Here is a 23,446-nt window from a genome sequence, read left to right as displayed (position 1 = left end):
GAATGTGTGTTTGGTGTGCTGTGCTTGAAACGAGTGGTGCAGCCGTGCAGCGGGAGTGGCGGAGAAGCAGAGTGGCTTAGGGGCTCCGTTTGCGCGTTCACAGACATGTGCTCCCGTCTTGGTCTCATTAGCGGCTGTCGCGGGATTGTGGTGTGCTAGCTCCTTGCCTAGTATGAAGTTTACGACGCTAACACACAGCATTCACGTTTTTCCGCGCTATATGTCATTTGCATGACGGCCGAGTTGAAAACGAGACGTATGTCTGTGTTCTTTGTGTTTGTGCGCTGTAAATTACTTTCTATTGTGGAAGTTCTGGGTGACTTATTACACAAAGAGTGCGAACGTAAACATAAACACATATGTGTGTCTGAAATTTTGAATTACCCATAATACCCTTTACGACTGATAAGTTGGCTACACGGCCAGTGTGAATCAGCTACCGTATGTTGCGACGTTCTTCCGTGTGGTAGACCGATGCATGGTGCGCGTTTATTTCTGTACTGTTGTAAAAACCGTTTGTTTATTCACTCAATACAAATGGACGGCTTCTTCGCCGCACTACACTTTAGTTACGTGGTGAAGCATACTAAAAGTGAGAGGGGTCCGCTATGGGGAACCAGCGCTGGAGTTTTCACGGCGCCTGCAGCGCCGCCCTGGCGGTCAGAACGTGCACAATGCAGCCTCCCCAGCGGACGAAAATTGCGTTGCGTGCCCTGAAAGTCAAAGGAAAACAAAAGGGCGCCGGCGATACCGTTGCGTATACAAATGCCACAACTTAGTCGGGATGAGGGAGGATCTTCTGCGTCTTTCCATCGAAACCCTACGAACAAGAACGGAGGCGGCGTGGATCCAAGCAGTCAGGCGAGCGGAGTAAACTCCCGTCTTGTCGCCCTGTCAAGCGGTGTCGGGCTGGTTTCTAAATCAAATTTCGCGTGTATCCTTGGTTTATTCGATAGTGAAGACGGTCAGCCATGGCAGATAGTACCAAACAGCAGAATCTGCAGTCGGTATTTCGTCGGAAACAAAATGAGCAATAGCATACACCATCCGGCATATGTACCATTTTTCCTTCGCAATGCCACCGCCAAGCCCCTTCCAACGCCACCGCACCAAGTGAACGATACGAAAGGTAAAAATTATCCATTCATTGCCAAGAATTATGTGGGAGGGAAGCTGCCTTGTAATACGAGTTGTATGCGCATAGTGCCGGCGCACGCGCGACTAAGCCACCTATGTCTTTATAAAACTGCGCATGCGGATGAGGAATCGGCGCTGAGATGCATCCGGCAAATTTATGTCATCATCATCATCATCAGCCTAGTTACGCCCACTGCAGGGCAAAGGCCTCTCCCATACTTCTCCAACTGCCCCGGTCATGTACTAATTGTGGCCATGTTGTCCCTGCAAACGTCTTAATGTCATCTGCCCACCTAACTTTCTGCCGCCCCCTGCTACGCTTCCCTTCTCTTGGAATCCAGTCCGTAGCTCTTAGTGACCATCGGTTATCTTCCCTCCTCATTACATGTCCGGCCCATGCCCATTTCTTTTTCTTGATTTCAACTAAGATGTCGTTTACCCGCGTTTGTTGCCTCACCCAATCTGCTCTTTTCTTATCCCTTAACGTTACACCCATCATTCTTCTTTCCATAGCTCGTTGCGTCGTTCTCAATTTCAGCAGAACCCTTTTCGTAAGCCTCCAGGTTTCTGCCCCATATGTGAGTACTGGTAACACACAGCTGTTGTACACTTTCCTTTTGAGGGATAGTGGCAACCTACTGTTCATGATTTGAGAATGCCTGCCAAACGCACCCCAACCCATTCTTATTCTTCTGGTTATTTCAGTCTCATGATCCGGATCCGTGGTCACTACCTGCCCTAAGTAGATGTATTCCCTTACCACTTCCAGTGTTTCGCTACCTATCGTAAACTGCTGTTCTCTTCCGAGACTGTTAAACAGTACTTTAGTTTTCTGCAGATTAATTTTCAGACCCACCCTTCTGCTTTGTCTCTCCAGGTCAGTGAGCATGCATTGCAATTGGTCTCCTGAGTTACTAAGCAAGGCAATATCATCAGCGAATCGCAAGTTGCTAAGGTATTCTCCATCAACTTTTATCCCCAATTCTTCCCACTCCAGGCCTCTGAATATCTCCTGTAAACATGCTGTGAATAGCATTGGAGATATCGTATCTCCCTGTCTGACGCCTTTCTTTATAGGGATTTTGTTGCTTTCTTTGTGGAGGACTACGGTGGCTGTGGAGCCGCTATAGATATCTTCCAGTATTTTTACATATGGCTCATCTACACCCTGATTCCGTAATGCCTCCATGACTGCTGAGGTTTCGACTGAATCAAACGCTTTCTCGTAATCAATGAAAGCTATATATAAGGGTTGGTTATATTCTGCACATTTCTCTATCACTTGATTGATAGTGTGAATATGGTCTATTGTTGAGTAGCCTTTACGGAATCCTGCCTGGTCCTTTGGTTGACAGAAGTCTAAGGTGTTCCTGATTCTATTTGCGATTACCTTAGTAAATACTTTGTAGGCAACGGACAGTAAGCTGATCGGTCTATAATTTTTCAAGTCTTTGGCGTCCCCTTTCTTATGGATTAGGATTATGTTAGCGTTCTTCCAAGATTCCGGTACGCTCGAGGTTATGAGGCATTGCGTATACAGGGTGGCCAGTTTCTCTAGAACAATCTGACCACCATCCTTCAACAAATCTGCTGTTACCTGATCCTCCCCAGCTGCCTTCCCCCTTTGCATAGCTCCTAAGGCTTTCTTTACTTCTTCTGGCGTTACCTGTGGGATTTCGAATTCCTCTAGGCTATTCTCTCTTCCACTATCGTCGTGGGTGCCACTGGTACTGTATAAATCTCTATAGAACTCCTCAGCCACTTGAACTATCTCGTCCATATTAGTAACGATATTGCCGGCTTTGTCTCTTAACGCACACATCTGATTCTTGCCTATTCCTAGTTTCTTCTTCACTGTTTTTAGGCTTCCTCCTTTCCTGAGAGCCTGTTCAATTCTATCCATATTATAGTTCCTGATGTCCGCTGTCTTACGCTTGTTGATTAACTTAGAAAGTTGTGCCAGTTCTATTCTAGCTGTAGGATTAGAGGCTTTCATACATTGGCGTTTCTTGATCAGATCTTTCGTCTCCTGCGATAGCTTACTGGTTTCCTGCCTAACGGCGTTACCACCGACTTCTATTGCGCACTCCTTGATGATGCCCATGAGATTGTCGTTCATTGCTTCAACACTAAGGTCCTCTTCCTGAGTTAAAGCCGAATACCTGTTCTGTAGTTTGATCCGGAATTCCTCTAGTTTCCCTCTTACCGCTAACTCATTGATTGGCTTCTTGTGTACCAGTTTCTTTCGTTCCCTCCTCAAGTCTAGGCTAATTCGAGTTCTTACCATCCTGTGGTCACTGCAGCGTACCTTGCCGAGCACGTCTACATCTTGAATGATGCCAGGGTTCGCGCAGAGTATGAAGTCGATTTCATTTCTAGTCTCACCATTCGGGCTCCTCCACGTCCACTTTCGGTTAACCCGCTTGCGGAAAAAGGTATTCATTATACGCATATTATTCTGTTCTGCAAACTCTACTAATAATTCTCCTCTGCTATTCCTAGAGCCTATGCCATATTCCCCCACTGACTTGTCTCCAGCCTGCTTCTTGCCTACCCTGGCATTGAAGTCGCCCATCAGTATAGTGTATTTTGTTTTGACTTTACCCATCGCCGATTCTACGTCTTCATAAAAGCTTTCGACTTCCTGGTCATCATGACTAGATGTAGGAGCGTAGACCTGTACAACCTTCATTTTGCACCTCTTATTAAGTTTCACAACAAGACATGCCACCCTCTCGTTAATGCTATAGAATTCCTGTATGTTACCAGCTATTTCCTTATTAATCAGGAATCCGACTCCTAGTTCTCGTCTCTCCGCTAAGCCCCGGTAACACAGTACATGCCCGCTTTTTAGCACTGTATATGCTTCTTTTGTCCTCCTAACCTCACTGAGTCCTATTATATCCCATTTACTACCCTCTAATTCCTCCAATAACACTGCTAGACTCGCCTCACTAGATAGCGTTCTAACGTTAAACGTTGCCAGGTTCAGATTCCAATGGCGGCCTGTCCGGAGCCAGGTATTCTTAGCACCCTCTGCAGCGTCACAGATCTGACCGCCGCCGTGGTCAGTTGCTTCGCGGCTGCTGGGGACTGAGGGCCGGGGTTCGATTGTTGTATTCATATAGGAGGTTGTGGCCAAGTACTGCACCAGGGTGGCCAATCCTGCTCTGGTGAGAGAGTGCGTTACCGGTTCTGGTCACCGGGATCAGGCCGCACTCCAGGCCTGTTTGTGCAATTTTCTCAACACACGGTTTTTTTTTTTGTATTTTCCGGTGGAGAATAGCGCGGCACCGGGATTTGAATCACGGTCCTCTTGCACTGGAGACGGATACTCTACCGTCCCCGTAGGAGTTAAATTAAAAATTAATTTATGGGGTTTTACGTGACAAAACCACTTTCTGATTATGCACGCCGTAGTGGAGGACTCCGAAAATTTCGACCACCTGGGGTTCTTTAACGTGCACTTAATTCTAAGTACACGGGTGTTTTCGCATTTCGCCCCCATCGAAATGCGGCCGCCGTGGTCGGGGTCCGATCCCGCGACCTCGTGCTCAGCAGTCTAACACCATAACCACTGAGCAACCACGGCGGGTCCCGCAGGAGTTGTACGCCCCATTTAACCTACAGTGGTGCCCTACTTGGTCAGTCAAGGTGGACCAATCTGAGCTCGGTTATACCGCATGGATGGCACTCGCCTAGAGAACCTCGTATTTATGACCTGCACATGTGAGGCCTTACATATTTGAAGATATATATCTATTTTTTTTTTTTTAGGAGGGTACCCGTACAGTGATAAAATAAAGGAAAAGACATGAAAAGAAAGAAAAAAAAAGAAAGAAAAAGGGAAAAAAAAAAAAAAAAAAAACGGAACATAACAGGTGATTTGAACTCGTGACCCTTCGATGTTGCCCGGAAAGATAGCTCAGTCGGTTGGTTCGTCAGGCCCCAGGCTACTTTCAAGCGCCACAGCTCCTCCTCTGAGCCTCACACTTACGTGGAAAGAGACTCATGTTGTCCGCGATAGTCGGTTTTTGCTGATTCCGAGTAGTTGGAAGGCATACTTTCTAGGAAAAATGGCCGCTCAAGGAGAAGAGCGAACTCGAGCGGCTTTAGAGGCTAGGAAAACTGCCTTAAAATATTTAGACTTGAGGGAAAGCTTCGTTAACAAACTATAACACGGCAATCAGCACTCGAATACGACGAGAGAAATTACTGAGACGTGGAAAATTCCCTTGAAAAAAATCTGGTTTGCTAGACAAATGCTCGTATGTATTGGACCTCTTAAAAGATGAGGGGTGAAATATGCGCTCACCGAGAGGGCATCTTCAGCGCGAGACATCCACAAGGCACCTTACAGAGATGTGGAGAGCTTCGCGGCCGGAACGAAGCATCCCTTCTCCGCCGGCCAAGAGGGGGAAACGTGCTTTCCGATCGCTCAAGGTTGCGCGGACAACGCATATCTCTAGCGTCTAGGAAAAGCTTAACCAGGTGCGATGGCGGCACGCATAGCGTGGGAAGCTAGCCGCCAGAATAACTATACCAAGGACTGCTGCTGATGAGGGCGAAGTACCTTCGTGTAATTATAATAACCCTAATAGGACTACTTTCGAAAAAAAAAAGGAAACGGCCCAGAGGGCTATACTACGAGAGCTATGACTGATAGTTTTCTATATATATATATATATATATATATATATATATATATATATATATATATATATATATATTCATCTCATCTATGGGATCGCATTCGCGCGCTGTTTCTTTGTCTCTGCGTGTAGTACAGTTAAGAGAGCCAGTTTAAGGGCGGAGAAGAAGAAAGAAGAGAAAAGCAAAAACTGCAGCGCCGTGGTTTTAAAGCGCACCCGTGGTAGAGAAACGGAATGCGATATAAGCGTGCGTAGCCATGATACGCACACGACAAACTGCCTTAAAATATTTAGACTTGAGGGAAAGCTTCGTTAGCAAACGATAGCACGGCAATCAGCACTCGAATATAATTATAACCCTAATACTAATTGTAAATATTCATCTCATCTATGGGATCTAATGCGCGCGCTGTTTCTTTGTCTCTGCGTGTAGTAGTTGAGAGAGCCAGTTTAAGGGCGGAGAAGAAGAAAGAAAAGAAAAGCAAAAACTGCAGCGCCGTGGTTTTAAAGCGCAGCCGTGGTAGAGAAACGGAATGCGATATAAGCGTGCGTAGCCACGATACGCACACGACAAACTGCCTTAAAATATTTAGACTTGAGGGAAAGCTTCGTTAGCAAACGATAGCACGGCAATCAGCACTCGAATATAATTATAACCCTAATACTAATTGTAAATATTCATCTCATCTATGGGATCTAATGCGCGCGCTGTTTCTTTGTCTCTGCGTGTAGTAGTTGAGAGAGCCAGTTTAAGGGCGGAGAAGAAGAAAGAAAAGAAAAGCAAAAACTGCAGCGCCGTGGTTTTAAAGCGCAGCCGTGGTAGAGAAACGGAATGCGATATAAGCGTGCGTAGCCACGATACGCACACGACAAACTGCCTTAAAATATTTAGACTTGAGGGAAAGCTTCGTTAGCAAACGATAGCACGGCAATCAGCACTCGAATATAATTATAACCCTAATACTAATTGTAAATATTCATCTCATCTATGGGATCTAATGCGCGCGCTGTTTCTTTGTCTCTGCGTGTAGTAGTTGAGAGAGCCAGTTTAAGGGCAGAGTAGTTGGAAGGCATACTTTCTAGGAAAAATGGCCGCTCAAGGAGAAGAGCGAACTCGAGTGTAATTTGTGCTAAATGTAGCCAGGATTGTTACGGATCAAGCAGCGGAGCACTCAAACCTTTGCTTGCGCGAGTCAGGTGATGCGATAAAGCTTTCTTCTCCATTGACTGCTGTGGCGAAGTAACATCAGAATTTTTTATGTCTAGCCAGAGAAATATGGAATATCTTCAGGCCAACTAATACTTACGAAACTATAGCGCAGCACGACCGGAGCCATAACTGCTCGATTTGCGAGGCAGGCAGCCACACAAGCATGGCATCGATACACGACGCAACCGTTATAGAAACACGTGCTCGCCGCGACGCACTGTGAAAAACATATAAAGCTTAAAAAGCTTCTTTCGTCATTTCTTCACTTGATGGCGCTAGCTTCTTTACAAAAACTGTCCACTTGAAGCGGCACGAAAACGGAAACATACGAACTATAATACCTGAGTACGTGTGTGTGTCGTCTGGTTGTGTGGCTGGAATATGCCGCGTTTCGTCGCCAGGGCGGCGTGCAACGCACTCTTTTCGACGCGCCGCCTATCCAGCGCTGGTTCCCCATGGGCCAGCATAGTATGTCCACTTAGGTGACCTGAGAGGCGGCGGGTTCGCGAGTGTATAATTAAAGAACTCTTATTATGTCTAGTGACAATGGCCCCTTTTCACTTTTAGTATGCTTCACCGCAGTATATTGCTTAGGCTTCACCGCGAAATATTGGTGTGTTGCGAGAAAGATAATCGTAAAAAGCCTAATTATGCAACGTTTCTTTTGTAGCTTGCTACACCGCAATACAGGGGTGTAAATCAGCATCCTGCAGTAAAGCATAAGAGTGGAAGGCGCACAGGTTTACATTGTGCTCATTATTTTCAATTGTGACACAATTTCCAAGTGCATCTGTGCTCATGGTAAGCTTCATTGACAAGTCTTCGTACATTACAAATTCATATTGCAGGGAAGCTTACTAAAGCACATTCGCCATTATGGTACGTGTTAATGCAGGAGCACAATGCGAACGAACTCTTGCCCCAGCTTTTGGCTGGACTGCACATGCTCTTTGAGAATTGATTCATGTCATTGATTCATTCTTTGATTAAGCGCAAGAGCTAGCAATGGGTAGTCCAAATATAGATTTGAGAAAACCAAAACGAATTCAGCAGTAAGAAGCTAAAGGGTTGTTTTGGTGTAGACCAGTGGACAAGTCCGGATATGAAAGAGGAGGAAGAAAAGCCAAGTCTTTACACTTCAACACAAGAGTCGTGCAACGTCTGCCCGACTCTTGGCCAATTCCCGTGAGTGGGTAAGCGCCAAACTCATCAAGGACATCATCATCATCATCAACACTGGGAGGCACAACTCCCACAAATAAATAAGACTTATTTTACTTTTTTAAGGAGATCATCGACTTGCATTGGCAAGTGTTCTCTTCAACAAACACTGGATGAAGTAAGCTTCCTGTGCATGTTTCACCAGCTACTGCATCATTGTTTCACATTATGAGTGAAACTGCAATTTTCTTTATGCCACAACTTGCCCAATTTTGTGGTAGGATGCTAGCAGTGCTATTAAGGCACTTAAATACTCATGAATAGTAGTAGAGAGAAAAAAATAAAAAGTAAGAAAGCAGTGGCTTTTCGTGCGTAGACTATGCATACACCTGGTGCTCTCATGGTCACTTTTTCCCTATCTGCCAAAATATTCTAAACCAGAAAAGTTTATACACAGACCACAACTAAACCACAGGTATCGTTGGTAAGTAAAGTATATTTATTCGGTGATATTTTCTGCAGCCCAGCTATTGGGCTTTCCTTCCTTTTCAGCTGTGCAGGTTCATTAAGAGGTGATGAGACAGTTTGACAATTTTAATTGTTGAAAGACTTAGCGAAACCTCTTTCGGTATGTTTTTTTTTGGTTTCAGACTCTGCTCATTGCATTTTAAGGCGTGTTTTCTGTGTTTGTTGCCTTTTCTTTATGGGTAGGGCATGTCAACATTTTTTACACCATGTCAAGTATGTGGTGCCATAGACTGTTCTTAGATGGAGTCTTGCCCTTTCATTGTGTACAATATGATGTCGGTTTTTTGTGTCCAAGGCCCTTTTACAGTGATTGTAGTATTTTCTCAAGTTTTGCCTCTGTCACCCAAGCTTGAAAGATTGTTACCCACTGGTGGTGGCATGACACATGTGACATTTCTTTTTCAATAAAAGGACGTCTATCACTTATCCTGTGCACTGGTTGTCTTTTGTCTCTTTGAATTGCAATTATTTGCCTATATTTGCTCTTTTGTTGCATTTCAGATTAGGAATGGCTATCATAATTGACATTTAACCATATTGTACACAATGTGGATGATATGTAATTGCAATATATGGGCACCATAAATATAATAGATGTTGATGATTCAAGAATAGTGCCTTTGCATGGTGGTGCAGCCATGAATTGTGGCTACAAGGTACCAGTGCTGCAGGTAGCACTGCTTGTGCAGAATATAGTTCAACTCTACTACTTTCAAACATCATTGTTTTTATCTACATTTGCATAGCTCCAGTTTCTGTGAACAACACACACCTGGTGGAAGAGTGGCTTGCACCTGCAGTTGGCTCCAATGAATAGCCAAATTTTTGCCCGTTTTCATGTTATTAGCATGTTAGTAAAGGCAGTCGTTTTTATAGTAGCCTGTTTGCTCAATGTAGAAGCCGCTGCAGGGTGTTAGGATCTCATACATATCTTCAGCTTTGCAGGGGACACAGCACCTGGCACATAGTTTGTCAGAGGCCATGTATTCGGGGCAAGTTGAGTTTACTCACTAGCAAAGGGAGAACCAAGCTTGTTGGATATGAAGTAAACTGCCTGTATACTCAGTGGCCTTCTTCATTTCGTGTGACATGTGGTTATAACGATCCTTGTTTTAAGCACTTCTTGTCCTGCAGCGGTCATTTGCTTTTGAAATACTCAGGATAGCTTTCAGCAAGCTGGACAGGAATAACACTGAAAAACCAGCAGATGTTAATTGTCGCACTTATCATGCGAAGCTTCGTACAGTATGATGAGGGCATAAATAAATGAGGGTGTTCCTCAAAACCTTGTAGCCCATGTCACGAGTTTGGAGGAACATGATGTATAGCACTTTTTTGATTGCATGCTATAGGTTTAGCAGGTGTGGCAATGGTTGAAGTGCCGTGCAAGGTCAAGAAAACAGATATTTATGAGCAGCACCCTGGTAAAGGAGACTCTGGGAAAACTAGTGGGAAGCCTGTTGAACATCTGGTTGACCCACTTGCTGGCTTCATCAGGCAAAGTGGGATAAAGAGAAGGAAGTCGTCAACACATCAGAAGGTTTTTACATATAAACACTGTGCTAAGGTCATAACATGCCAACAAGTCTTAGTGCGCAGGCTATGCACGACCAACTACATTGGCCTTCTGTTCGGACATTGCTCATTGTAACTAACAAGGATGGAGTGGACAAAAAAAGAACAGCAGCTCCATTAATTTGGTTTCACTGGTATTAACAGTGTTTTGTACGTGTACATTGTCATACTCCCCAATGCTTTCTTGGGTGACATCAGCAAGGACCAGCTTGAGGCAAGGGGTAATAGACGTCTTTACAAGCTAAAAATGCATGCATGCATGGAGAGCACATTGTGTCCAAAAAGTAGGCACTTCACAGGGGCACTGGCGAAGGAACAGATTATTAACAGTGGGCAAAGACAAGCTACTAAACGCCCAACACTGTTGCCATGTAACAACCTCTGAAACAATCCCTCTTAAAGAGGAAATCATCTTTGTGTATCCATAAAGAGGGCAGATGGGCAAAGCCCCTTCAGTAATGCTGCCAGCTTCAAAAGCCCACTTTGCACATCCTGAATGCTTCCTTCTTACGACTTTGCTGGGTGCAAGCATTCTACTGTCCAAAAGCTGTCATTGAGAGCACTGTTGGTTTGGTGGCAATACAGTTCAGAAGCGATTGCAACAAACCTCCCTTCCTAGTTAGACTGGATACTCACGGTGCTTATGAAGCAGCACCATGAGGCAAGCAAGGTTAACGGATGCCTCGAAGCCCTTGTTCGTTTAACACACTGTTCTGTTAGTAACAACCATGACACTTGAAAGCAACAAGCTCAAGTTCGGCACTCCAATAGTTACTGCGGAGGATCCATAAAAAGCACAAAAACAGAAAACTCAAGGGAAAGGATAAAGCACCATTTAACACTTAGTATTGCTGCAGCCCACCCCCTTCTTTTATTTTGTCTCGTCGTGCTACATCCTTTTACTATATATAGGCATGAACTTAGGTGATGTTCCCAATCAGTGTCCAATTTTATATACGCTATGTGCTGGTTCAAAGAGGCTTGAAACACTGCAATGGAAGCTTCAAGTAAAAAAGGTGCCTGGAAGAAAAAAAAAAAGCTCTGCTGCAACCATCTCAGCAACATCTTGTCCCCTTAATAAAAACTGTGCTTTCATATCAACTTGAGCCCTCCAGTTTAGAGTAAAGTACCAGTGCACTTATGAACAATGAACCAATTCTCAAAGAGCATGTGCAGTCCAGCCAAAAGTAGGGGCAAGAATCCGCATTGTGCTCCTGCATTGAAGGTGAATAACACGTACCATAATGGCGAATGTGCTTTAGTAAGCTTCCCTGCAATATGAATTTTTAATGTATGAAGAATTGTCAATGAAGCTTACCATGAGCACAGATGCACTTGCAAATTATGTCACAATTGAAAATAATGAGCACAGTGTAAACCTATGTGCCCTTTCCGCTCTTAGTATGCTTTACTGCACGATGCTTATTTACACCCCTGTATTGCTGTGTAGCAAGCTACAAAAGAAACGTTGCATAATTAGGCTTTTTACGATTATTTTTCTCGCAATACGCTAATATTTCGTGGTGAAGCCTAAGCAATGTACTGCGGTGAAGCATACTAAAAGTGAAAAGGGGCCACTGTCACTGGACATAATAAGAGTTCTTTAATTACACACTCCGCACTCGCCGCCTCTCAGGTCACCTAAGCGGACATACTATGCTGGCCCATAGCGGCCCCCTCCCACTTTTAGTATGCTTCACCACGTAACTAAAATATACTGTGGCGAAGAAGCCGTACATTTGTAATGAGTGAACAAACAAATGGTTTTTACAACAGTACAGAAATAAACGCGCACCATACATCAGTCTACCACACGGAAGAACGTCGCAACATACTGTAGCTGATTCACACAGGCCGTGTAGCCAACTTATTAGTCGTGAAGGGTATTACGGGTAATTCAAAATTTCAGACACACATATGTGTTTATAGAGAGTTTTAGTTTAGGGGACGCAAGGCGTTGGGGCCCCTAGCGCTTGGGTGCGTTTGTGTACGCAAGCAGAAACACGTTATAGGTTAGCGGCCCCAAACGCAAGCGGTAGTGATGTCGCATGCGCTCGCAGTGCCATCAACGTCTGTTCTTTGCTGCGTTATCATTTTTAAAAAGATTATGGGGTTTTACGTGCCAAAACCACTTTCTGATTATGAGGCACGCCGTAGTAGAGGACTCCGGAAATTTCGACCACCGGGGGTTCTTTAACGTGCACCTAAATCTAAGTAAAGTCGTAAAATTTATGAGCGTGAACACGGGAAACCGTGCCGAACTGTACAATCAGCGCAGTCTAGCGCTCGCTGGCAGTAATTTCGCGAACGAGATATTCCCGGCTAAGGCTGTTAGATTAGCGGATGCACCCCCTGCCACCAATGCGGTCTGTTGTCCCTTCTAGACCCGCAATCTGCTGCGTTAGCAATCTGCAACACGTGGTGATAACAGGTCAAGAAAGGCGCACTGATATGAACCCTACATGCCGAGCGCGTAACGATAAGAATACTGACGTGCTGTCCAACTCTGGAGTTTTTCTGCTTTTGTTTACAGCGCAGCTCTTATGCGCCCGTCCTTTGGTTTAACCGCGCCGCCGTCGGCGTTCCCGGTGTAACCGAGCGAAAGGGCCCGTGCAGCTAAAAACGGCCGAAAGAAGAGCTCTGCGTCGCTCGCTGGTTGAGACGTTTGTGATTGGTTGAATTTCTTGATCATAAAATAAAACACACATGCTTTGATAACGCTGATACAGTTTTGCGTATAAAAACATTCCTTGAGCGGTTTTCTTTCACTTCTTCGGGAGCCACACCATGGCGCGTGTACCCGACGAAGAGCGACGGCACATCATTGACCTAGCGTTGAAAGAATACAGCCAACGGTCTATTGCGGCCATGACCGGCCGACCGCTCAAGACTGTCAACAGAATATGTCAAGCCTATAAGACAGAAGGAAGAATCGGCGATGCTCCACACCGGCGCCGACCAAGAGCAACGACGGAAGAGGAGGATCAATTGATCATTGCGGCTGTGGCAGACGATCCTTTTCAGACAGCGAATGAAATCATGGAAAATACCGGAGTCAATGCCCACCCAGCCACTGTGCGGAACCGGCTGAAAGAAGCGGGCTTGCACAGTCGCGTCGCCGCACAGAAGCCCTTCCTGAACAGTACGCACAAAACCAAGCGACTCCAGTTTGCAGAACAACACGCGTCCTGGACGTCTGAGGAGTGGAAAAGAGTAATATTTACAGATGAATCCACCTTTTGCACCAAACAAGCCCAAAGGAAGAGAGTCTGGCGGCTAGAAAACGAGAGGTGATGCTTGCATTTGTATTTTATTTCCCGTTGAGTTGTCTCAATAGAATTATCCTAAATGTAGGACGAGGAAGAGGAGAAAAGCTTCACGCAATCAATGGCTTTTTAATTAACGATGTCGACTGCAGCTCGAAATTGAAATCTTCGGCTGCAAATGCTATAATGAGTTTAGTGTTCGCCAGTCTCATTCAAGAAGCTTTATATCCTCTTTGCACATTTGTGCTTATTGTCCGTGCGCGCACTCTTTATTTGCAGGCACCATCCGACCAATATTCAAAGCGTAGCCGCAAGCGGCCGCACAACAGTAAATACCTGGGGAGCCCTCTCGCATCTCGGACTGGGACCGCTGGTCCGTATCGAGGGCCACTTGACATCCGCCCGTTACAGCGAACTTCTAAAGGACGTTATGCTGCCTTACGCTCGCCAAGGACCCTTTCCCAACGGCAGTTTCATCTTTCAACAGGACCTTTCCCCTATACACACGTCTCGCCGTGTCAAGGAGCTGCTGGAAGACGAAAGTGTAGAGGTCCTGCAGTGGGCTCCAAAAAGTCCTGACCTGAATATTATAGAGAATGTTTGGGGGCGGATGAAGCAACCCTTGGTGCGGCGTCCGCTTCAAAGTACGAATGCTGACGGCCTTTGGCAAGCGGTGCAAGAAGAATGGGAGCGGCTCCGAAAGATGGCGCATTTGTTGCCTCCCTCTACTCTTCTTTACCGAAGAGGATGGCTGATGTCATTCGCCTAAAAGGCTGTGCTACTCGCTACTAGAAGCAGGCGAAAATGTTCACAGTTACCTTAAGTGCAGGATGCTTTCCACAGTTCTCACTGTAGTGCGAGTAGCAGTTGATTTTCGCTAAATTCTTCTTTCTCCTCCACTCTCAATAAAATGATTCTCCTAACCGCAAACTGTGCAGTGCTTGTGTTTTGTCTTTGACATATATGCACGCAAACTAGTCAGTAGTGTTTTACTTGAAAACATATCTGTATATATAAAATATATTCACGCATAAGAGAACGAAAAACGTGAGCGTCTTTGCAGACTTAGCTTATGGTCAATTTTTCACACAACTGAGGCCACTACAATGCGAAATATTGAGAGAAGCAGCAATGGCATTCCTCGAGATGTCAAAACGTATCTTTAGTTGTAGTAGTGCATGACTGTTGAAGGCGCCACCTCGATGAAACCACTGGTAAAGGTTATTTTAAAACGTAATTTTATTATTTTCTTTTCCCACCCGGGAAGTCGATCTGCAATTATAAGGTATACCGTACTCCACTGTTGAGAATATCTGAGCGGCGATGAAATGGTAATAACATCAAAATGACCATATGCATAGGTTTCCTTGCCATTGGTTACAAATTCGCACGCCCAAGATCCAGGCACTCCTTTTGGAAAGGAACACATGTTGCTTTAGCGGCTGGGAACCCGCATCAGATTATCGTTTTGCGCATGCATGGGAAAGTGACAGCCGCTTAGTGCCCGCGCCTTTGTTATCAGTTATCCGTTATCGCTGTGCGAAGTAGACAGTGAGCGGGAGCTGGCTGGGAGTGCATCCGCTGATCTAACAGCCTTAGCCGCGAATATCTCGTTCGCGAAGTTACTGCCAGCGTGCGCTAGACTGCGCTGATTGTACAGTTCGGCACGCTTTCCCGTGTTCACGCTCATAAATTTTACGACTGTACACGGGTGTTTTCGCATTTTGCCCCCATCGAAATGCGGCCGCCGTGGCCGGGATTCGATCCCACGACCTCGTGCTCAGCAGCCTAACACCATAGCCACTGAGCAACCACGGCGGGTTGTGATCATTTTTAAAAAAAAACCTGAAATCAAGCATATGAAGTAAAGCACATAAAACTATTTTTATTAAAAACAGTTAATAGAGACGTTTAGAGTGTCCGGTAATAGGGTAAACGCAGGCTGGGGCGTTGGGGCGGAGCCATGAACTAGAGCGGCCTGCGTGGTGCTGCCACCTGGTGGCGCAAAGCTCAAACAGACAAAAACAGCTAATATTGCAGTAACCAAGTGTATTTTACATTGCTGCGAGTATGAATTTTTGGCAGCAACACAATTACCCCAGTGCCGAAAGTTTACACCAGCAGCGAAGTAGAATAGACTTGGGTCGGTATAACGTAAAACTATTCCGTTCTGTTTCTATTCCAACATGGCCGACACCGCTCGCTCATTGGTCGAATTTTTTGAGGCCGCGCCCATTTTTCCTGCCTGTCAAGCGACATTGGGAATGCACAAAAACTGCTACGTCAAAGTGACGTTTACGCACTCATTATGCTAAATTATGCCGAACAAACCCGGCAAATTCGTGGAATAACCGGTGAGTGCCCCGTTCCGTTTGGAATAGAAAAAAATGGCGGCCTTCGTGATTGCGTTGGCGGCGGCGGCTCGTCAGTCCGGGCTCGGGAGGAGGGAGCCCGAGGATGCGTTTGACATGCCAGACGATCAGTTTCGGCGGCACTTTCGCCTGAAGAAAGAAACTGTGCGGTGGCTGTGCGACGAAGTGGCGGAGGAACTCGGAGGCGTGAGAACTTCAGCGCTGTCGGTGGAGCGGCAAGTGTTGTGCGCGTTGCGCTTCTTCGCAACGGGCAGCTTTCAAGCCTCGGTAGGGAGCGAGGAGACGATCGGCGTTACCCAGCCTGCGGTCAGCAAGTGTGTGCGACGCGTGGCGGAGGCAATCGTCCACGCCGGGGCCCGCAACAAGTGGGTCCATTTCCCGAGGACGTCGGAGGAGAAGGCGGCCGAGAAGGAAGGGTTCCTTCGACGCGGCTCCATTCCCGGCGTCATCGGATGCGTGGACGGCAGCCTTATAGCCATCATCGCACCGAAGGGCGAGCAGAAGGCGGCATTCATGTGCCGCAAAGGCTACTACGCCCTCAACACAATGTTCGTAAGTATCTTGATTTTTGTCTAATTTGCCCGTCATAGCAACGCGTGGCTTATGCTGCTGTGCGCGCTCTCGTCAGATCTGCGACGCAGGCATGCGGATCCTCGCCGTCGACCCTCTGCGACCGGGGTCAGACCACGACGCCCACGTCTGGAGAACTACGTGGTTGCGTCGTCGGTTCCTGGAGGGGCATATTGCCAAGGCCGGCGAACACCTCCTCGGTGAGCAGCGGGAAAATTTTGTACAGTTGCAATTCTAGCAGCATGCAGCAAAGCGTGCTCGCGCCGTAGGAGAATATTGTAGCCCGAACCCCTTATGTCATAGTCAGGTTATTAAGTATAGGCGACATGTAGAAATTTTCCAATGGTATCTGCACAAAACAAAGTGACAACACACCTGCGTTCTACTTTAAACTAATTATTAATGCGAGTGTACAGTGCACGCGTTGTCACATTCTTTTTTACACTGGCAGTCATTTGTGAATAAAGACTACACAAAGAGCTGCCTTGCTGCAAATAGGGATGCTGCTATGTCCCAGCTATTGTTATCTGTGATCACAGATGCGTCAGGTGCTCAGCCTGTATATTCCTTTATTACAGTCTCTCTGTAGTAGGTGCATTTTACATGACCCAAGCTTCGCCTACTAAACTTTGTGCAGATTTCACACCCTGTTTTGTGATCCTGCAGGTGACAGCGGCTACCCCCTGGAACCATGGCTCCTGACCCCAGTCACAGGCCACCCTCCCATACACACTGCAGAAGGCAGGTACAACACTGCACATGCTGCCATGCGGTCCCTAGTGGAGCGGTACATTGGGCTTTTGAAGAGCCGCTTCCGCTGCCTTCAGCGGTACCGCGCCCTCCACTACGAGCCAGACCGCGCTGCCAACATCGTTGCAGCATGTGCAGTGTTGCACAACTTGTGTCTTGATGAAGGTGACGTGTTGTTGGATGATGTTAGTGATGACAGCAGCAACAGCAGCAGTGACAATGAAAGTGGCAACCCCTCCCCACAGAGAGTTCCCCGAGTGAGGGCAACACGCATGATGTACCTGAGAGGCTGTGCTGCCCGGGATAATGTTATTAGCTCATTTGGCACGACACGGCAGCAGCACCAGCACTACCTGAAAAGGGTGCGAAGGCGGCTGCGTCGACAGCAGCACCGACAGCAGCAATAAACACGTGCCTGACACTGCAGGCAGATGTTTATTACTGCTGTCTACACACCTAATAGAGAGCAGGAACCAATGTGAAGAAATGTGTGCAATTAGTGGATAGCGTGCTGTTTCTTTATCGAATCTGCTCAATCATAACCAGCGTTTTCACGTGTCCTCTGCCAGTGAGCTGTTACTACCGGAGATGATTGCATCATTCCACTGTGACACTACATAAGAGCCTTTCATTTAGTACCTGTGGATAGAACACTGTGTTCATCAGCAGAATGCTGTAGCCACTTCTCTGGGCAGCTGTGGTTTGCCAAATGATTTGCTGCTGCTGCTGTTGCTTCTGTCATCACCGACACTGTCACCGCCATCTGCACTGTGTATGGGAGGCTGGTCTTCGTCTCCTCCCTTCCTATTTGGGCTGCTGTCAAGCACAACACTTCTCGCTCCACCATGTGTACTGTTCTCACGCACCTTGTAGGTCCTGCGCTATTTTGCCACACAGCCACCGCACAGTTCCTTGACAGAAGGCCAAGTTATGCCGAAAACAATCGCCTGGCATGTCAAGCGCGTTATTCTCCCTTGGGAGAGTGTACATATGTAAATAGTTCTGAAATTGAAGGAACACACATTGTAAATATTCATTTCAAGTGCCACTTGCATTGTTTAAAATTGTTTATTTATATCTGCATTGTAAATAAAACCATGTGACCCATCTTCAATGCCATCTTTCATCAAAGCAAATGACAGACAAGCACACAGAGCATGACTTCATGGCGCCAAAATAGCCGTGTGATGTTCAGTACATGGGATCCCAGTTGGCAGATGTTAAACTGCATAAATATGACACGAGCATTATGATGTTTTAGAGCGCAGCTCTTTGGCGTCCGTTCCTGGGTTTCGCGTCGTCGTCGGCGTTGTCGTCGGCCTCGTAACCAGCTCCGCCCCCCTTTCATCCCCCCAGCGCTAGCAGCGACCGACTGATACCGCTGGATGCCGCTGACGCCGCTAGAGAGTCAAGATAACGTGACTGCATAGAACACCGTCGCCGCCATGCAGAAAGAGGAGGAAAGGGTCCCCCCCCCCCCCTGTTCTTGTGTGGCGGATAGGGTGCTCTTCAGTTGCCGACGCGCCGGTTATTTCACGTAGGCCCCGGCACGTCGACGAATACGTGACCACCTTCCCACGGCTAGACCTGGTTCTTAGCGCTGCGGAAGCGAGGGTATCATATTGTTTGTGCCGGCATCGGCGGCGTTGTCCCTGAAGCCAACTCCGCAGCTGAGGTTGACTCACTATCGGCGTCAGCGGCATCAGTCAGTCGCTGCTATCTCTTCCCTCCTCCCTTTATCGTGTTGTCCGCTTGCTGCGCGCGCTTCTGCCCCCATCGTTTGCCGCTGGGTGTACACGCCGCCCCCCTCCCCCCTCTTCCTGCGAGTCTCCGGTTGTCAAAGCGCCGGCTCGAATTTAATTCCTTTCTTCGCTCCTCCTCCAATGCAACCCCTGTGCGGTGGCAATCAGAGAGCCAGATCGGTGGCGGCGGATGTGTATATGTGCACCGCCCGAGCCGAAATTGCCGCTGCCGTTCGCCCTGTGCGGTGGCAATCAGAGAGCCAGATCGGTGGCGGCGGATCTGTATATGTGCACCGCCCGAGCCGAAATTGCCGCTGCCGTTCGCCACTGCGAAATTATCTTGCTGGTAGTAGCTGCCTACTTCGCCCCTACCGCACTCACGAAAGACGTCGTGCACTTCCTGCAACGCGCATTAACCGTCCATCGATCCACACCGATGTTAGTAGTGGGGGACTTTAATGTTGACATAAAGACAAACAGCAATTTCCTAACACTTATGCGGGAGAACATCCCGTTCCTCTCGCTCGTAACGCGTCCCACGGCTGTGACAACCTCGCGAGGCACTTGTATAGATCTCGTCTTTGAGAATCAAGCATTGGTGTACCAAGTCGAACATATATCAGTCTATTTCTCCGACCACAAAGCTTCCTTCATGACTGTCAAGAACTGTTAGTGGAGTCTTTGTTAAAGGAATACGTGTGAAAAATAAAAAAAAAAAAAATCTGTGATAGCGCATACATGCGTTGCTCGATTTCTTTGCCTCAATCTATCGAAAAGGTGAAACAGCTTATTTGCTGCGCTCAAATTTCGCATTAGGAAGTAACGTAATCGTCGGTAATTTTTTTTTTTTGAACTCGCACACAACCATTTATCTTCATTCAGCAACTTAACAGCAAGAAAGATGTCTTGTCTATTATGTAGTCAGCGTGTTTGTAGCACGAAATAGTTCAATGACTAGTGCCGTAATAAGATCACAATATAAAACAGCCATCACATGCTTTTAAGGAAGGACAAGTGAGAAAACGTTTGGCACTTCAACGGTATTTCATATAACGGCTGCAAGAGCAGCCTGGCAGCGAATGTCAAAATAGTGGCCACATCGATGGCTCCATTATGTATGTCACAAACTGTGATCAACTACAATGGGGACTAGATTGTACTGCTATCATTGGTAAGGACACCTGAAATATCACAATAACTATCACAAGTAACAGGCGCTTGGTGTTAAAGAAAATTCAAATTCGGCTCCCTTGCATTGCGTAGGCGTTGCAAACATGACATACATATGGCATGAAAATTCATTTCCAGTTATCACAGCATTGTAGTTAAGTGCACCTGTATGTGTGCGAGACAATGTCGAAGTTGCTGTAAAAGTGATTGCATAGTGTATATCTTCCTTGGAAAAACGGTGCGCATTGAAACATATCAGTAACAGCAAAACAGAAGTGAACAACACCTAACGGAAATATGGCAAATATTCTACATATAATTTATGTCTCACTTGGGCAAACTGGCACTGCAAGTGAAAATACACATGAAAAGAAATTACCTTGAAAAAAAAAATGATTAGGTAAAGAAATGTAGGGAAAACAGTCATATCATCCTTTAGTGCTACATAAAAAAAAAACACGCATTTGTGTTTCAAGTGACATCACAGCACTATCAGCTTTCGCTGCCATGGTCGCACATGACCTGCACATAATTTCACAAGACTGGCTACAACTCGCCACAACAGCTTTCGCGGAGGTATGGGCACCACCACCAAATGCTGCAGCGGTGATTTGAACGGAAAGATGGGCAACACTTGTACCTATTAGTACTAAAGGATTATAAGGGGGGACTGTCCCTCATGGCTGAGGATGCTCGCAGAGGCGAGCCAGGAGCTGGCGCAGTGTTGTCGCGATGAGGCCGGTGGCCTCTCTCAAACCACGCATCTCTGCTGCCAGCTGCTGCTGCACCACCCGGGCCGCCCTCAGCTCCTCCACCAGCTGCTGATGATGCTGCGAAACAAATTCGCTCACTTCAGCTGCAGGTTATGCAATGTAAACGTTTATTCGCACTGTTTGCAAGTGCTACAGGTTCAGCAAGGTTACTCTTGAGGGCAGCGAGATCATTTACATATGACATGAGAAATGGCCGTGCAAACGTATATGGTCTGTTATGTTTAAAACATGTGAAACGTAGCAAATCCTACCAAGCTGCCTCTGCCTGTCAGAAGACAGTATTCGTGACTAGTTAAATTGTTAAACAAATGATGATCATGCTGTGGTGATACATGCAACCATGGAAATGTTTTGTAAGTTGCTATGTGTTAAAGAACACCTCAAAGGAGATGTATAAACGTGCATGAATCAATGAGCCAAATGACTACAGATGCCTCTGATGTGTAATATGGTTGTAATGTACATTACCATGCGCACTAATCACCTCTTTAAAAAATGACCTGGCCAAGTTGTACGTACCTGCCTATTTTGCTGCAGCAGCAGCTGGTGGAAACTGGCGGCCTCCGCGTTCACTGCCTCAGCCAGCTGCTCCTGCCCCTGCCGTGCATACTCGGCGGTTGCCCTGCAGGCCGCATCCTCCAGCGGCTGTTGGCGGAGTATCTGTACCGCCCGCACGGGGGAATGTACCACTTCGCAGCAGTGTGTCGCAGAGAAAAAAAAATGAGCCTCTGTTACAGACCACCTTCGATTTAAAACATGACCTACATTCGGAGATAGTTGCGATCGTTTATAGAAAATGTTTACTTACCAGCTATCTGTTGAGATGCCTTCCAACCTTCATCGATTCTTCCGTATCCTATGCGAATAAAAGCAAGAGTGAACACCGTGCGATCACCGCAGATGTTCAGATGCTACTGCTCAGTCATTAAGCACAAGAAAGAATGATGTTTACTCACCGAGCACTACGCTTTCACAGTCTTCATGATGTTCATAGCTTCCACAATTCTTCTCGGGCGAAAGTACCTCGTACGCCGAGATTTCATCTCATCAGGCAGCGTTACGGACAAAAATACACCAAGAGCGGCCCACAGAACCGATCAGCTGTTTTCACGTAGCCGCCATCTTAAGTGTGCGTAGCAAAATGGATTGGATGCGGAATTGGCACGTGTGTGGCTATGACTCGAAAAATTAAAATATTTGTGTTTACATTCAAGCGCGCTTCAACTTCTCTTGCGTTAAAAGATTACAAAACACTTTTACTCTCAGCGACATACAATTGTTCTTTTATCAGACGTTTATATCTAAATGTCACTTGCTATACGGTCCCTTTGCAAATAAAAAACAAGCAAAACATGCTTCCGGCAACGATGGAGGCTGCTGATTGGGCAGATTGAAAAACGTCGCTGGTTCCCGCCCCCATACGCAGAAACTGTCGCGTCATTTTGACGTCCGGAGTTTGGAACACTTTTTGTTTGGAATAGAGTTACGTTATCGCGCCCTTGGTTACAGCAATATTAGCTGATTTTGTCTGTTTGAGCTTTGCTCCACCAGGTGGCAGCACCATGCAGGACGCTCCCGTTTATGGCTCCGCCCCAACTGCGTTTATCCGAATAGCGGACATGCTAAACCTCTCTTATACAAAAACGACGTCTGTGGACACTTGGCGAAAGATTTATTAAATTATTTACCCGCTAGCTAGCCGTAAGTTCTCCTACACCGCGAGAGTCACGTGGGTAACCACTTAGGGGCAGCGATGTTTCCGGCCGGCCAAAAAACCCAAGGACGCAAGTAGACGTAGCGGTCTGCGCATGCGCAGTACCGTCGCCCCTAGTACTTGCGTACGCAAGCCGCTTGCGTCCCCTAAACTAAAACTCTCTTATGTTACGTTCACACTCCTTGCGTAATAAGACTCCCAGAACTTCCACAATAGAAAGCAATTTACAACACACAAACGCAAAGAACACAGACATATGTCTCGTTTTCAACTTGGCCGTCATGCAAATGACATATAGCGCGGAAAAACGTGAACATGCTGTGTGTTAGCGTCGTACACTTCATACTAGGCAAGGAGCTAGCACATCACAAACCCGCGACAGCCGCTAATGAGACCGAGACGGGAGCACATGTCTGTGAACGCGCAAACGGAGCCCCTAAGCCACTCTGCTCCTCCGCCACCCCCGCTGCACGGCTGCACCACTCGTTACAAGCACAGCACACCAAACACACATTCAGCGCTGAACAGTGGGCGGTCGACGCAGTTGCATTTAAATGACTTGCAGCGAGCAGCACATCTCTCGATGTCCATTAAGCAAAGTCGGACACGGCGACGCCACCTAGCGGTTCGCAGAACTTCGCTGCCGAGGCGCTAGGCCACTTCGATATTTCAATTGTCACCACCGCCGGGTTCTCAAGAAAGCACGGGTCACACAACGCAGATTCTGTACTGCCAGAGCTCACCGAGGATAAAGCCGCACTGCTACCACCCACGGCTTTCCGCCAAGTAACACAGAACTTACAACCAACACACAAGCAACGCACGT

General features: G+C 46.8%; 1 protein-coding gene and 1 long non-coding RNA gene across 2 annotated transcripts; one reads left to right on the top strand and one right to left on the bottom strand.

Annotated features, from left to right (window-relative positions):
* The first annotated feature begins 15,916 nt into the window (after positions 1 to 15,916).
* LOC126520412 (putative nuclease HARBI1) lies at positions 15,917 to 17,856 on the top strand. The gene is made up of 3 exons (XM_050169333.3): positions 15,917 to 16,453; positions 16,530 to 16,671; positions 17,138 to 17,856. Exons 1-3 carry the CDS (start codon positions 15,917 to 15,919, stop codon positions 17,626 to 17,628), a joined length of 1,170 nt encoding a protein of 389 aa, XP_050025290.2. The 3' UTR covers positions 17,629 to 17,856.
* A 3,648-nt stretch (positions 17,857 to 21,504) lies between these two features.
* On the bottom strand, positions 21,505 to 21,897 carry LOC129382129 (uncharacterized). The gene is made up of 3 exons (XR_008610210.2): positions 21,863 to 21,897; positions 21,715 to 21,762; positions 21,505 to 21,595 (listed from the first exon to the last, which is right to left on the bottom strand). It is a non-coding gene; the product is annotated as an uncharacterized lncRNA (long non-coding RNA).
* Between the last annotated feature and the right edge of the window lie 1,549 nt (positions 21,898 to 23,446).

This window comes from Dermacentor andersoni, chromosome 9 (genome assembly GCF_023375885.2).
Source record: "Dermacentor andersoni chromosome 9, qqDerAnde1_hic_scaffold, whole genome shotgun sequence".
Taxonomy (NCBI): Eukaryota; Metazoa; Arthropoda; class Arachnida; order Ixodida; family Ixodidae; genus Dermacentor; species Dermacentor andersoni.
The sequence above is the reverse complement of the archived record's forward strand: the minus strand, read 5'-3'. Positions and strand labels throughout refer to the sequence as shown.

What these genes read in the sequence shown, in the direction of transcription:
- LOC126520412 (XM_050169333.3), top strand. Translation starts at nt 15,917, where the DNA reads ATGGCGGCCTTCGTGATTGCGTTGGCGGCGGCGGCTCGTCAGTCCGGG. An exon ending in ACGCCCTCAACACAATGTTC is followed by an intron (nt 16,454 to 16,529) that starts GTAAGTATCTTG and finishes CGCTCTCGTCAG; the next exon opens with ATCTGCGACGCAGGCATGCG. An exon ending in GGCCGGCGAACACCTCCTCG is followed by an intron (nt 16,672 to 17,137) that starts GTGAGCAGCGGG and finishes GTGATCCTGCAG; the next exon opens with GTGACAGCGGCTACCCCCTG.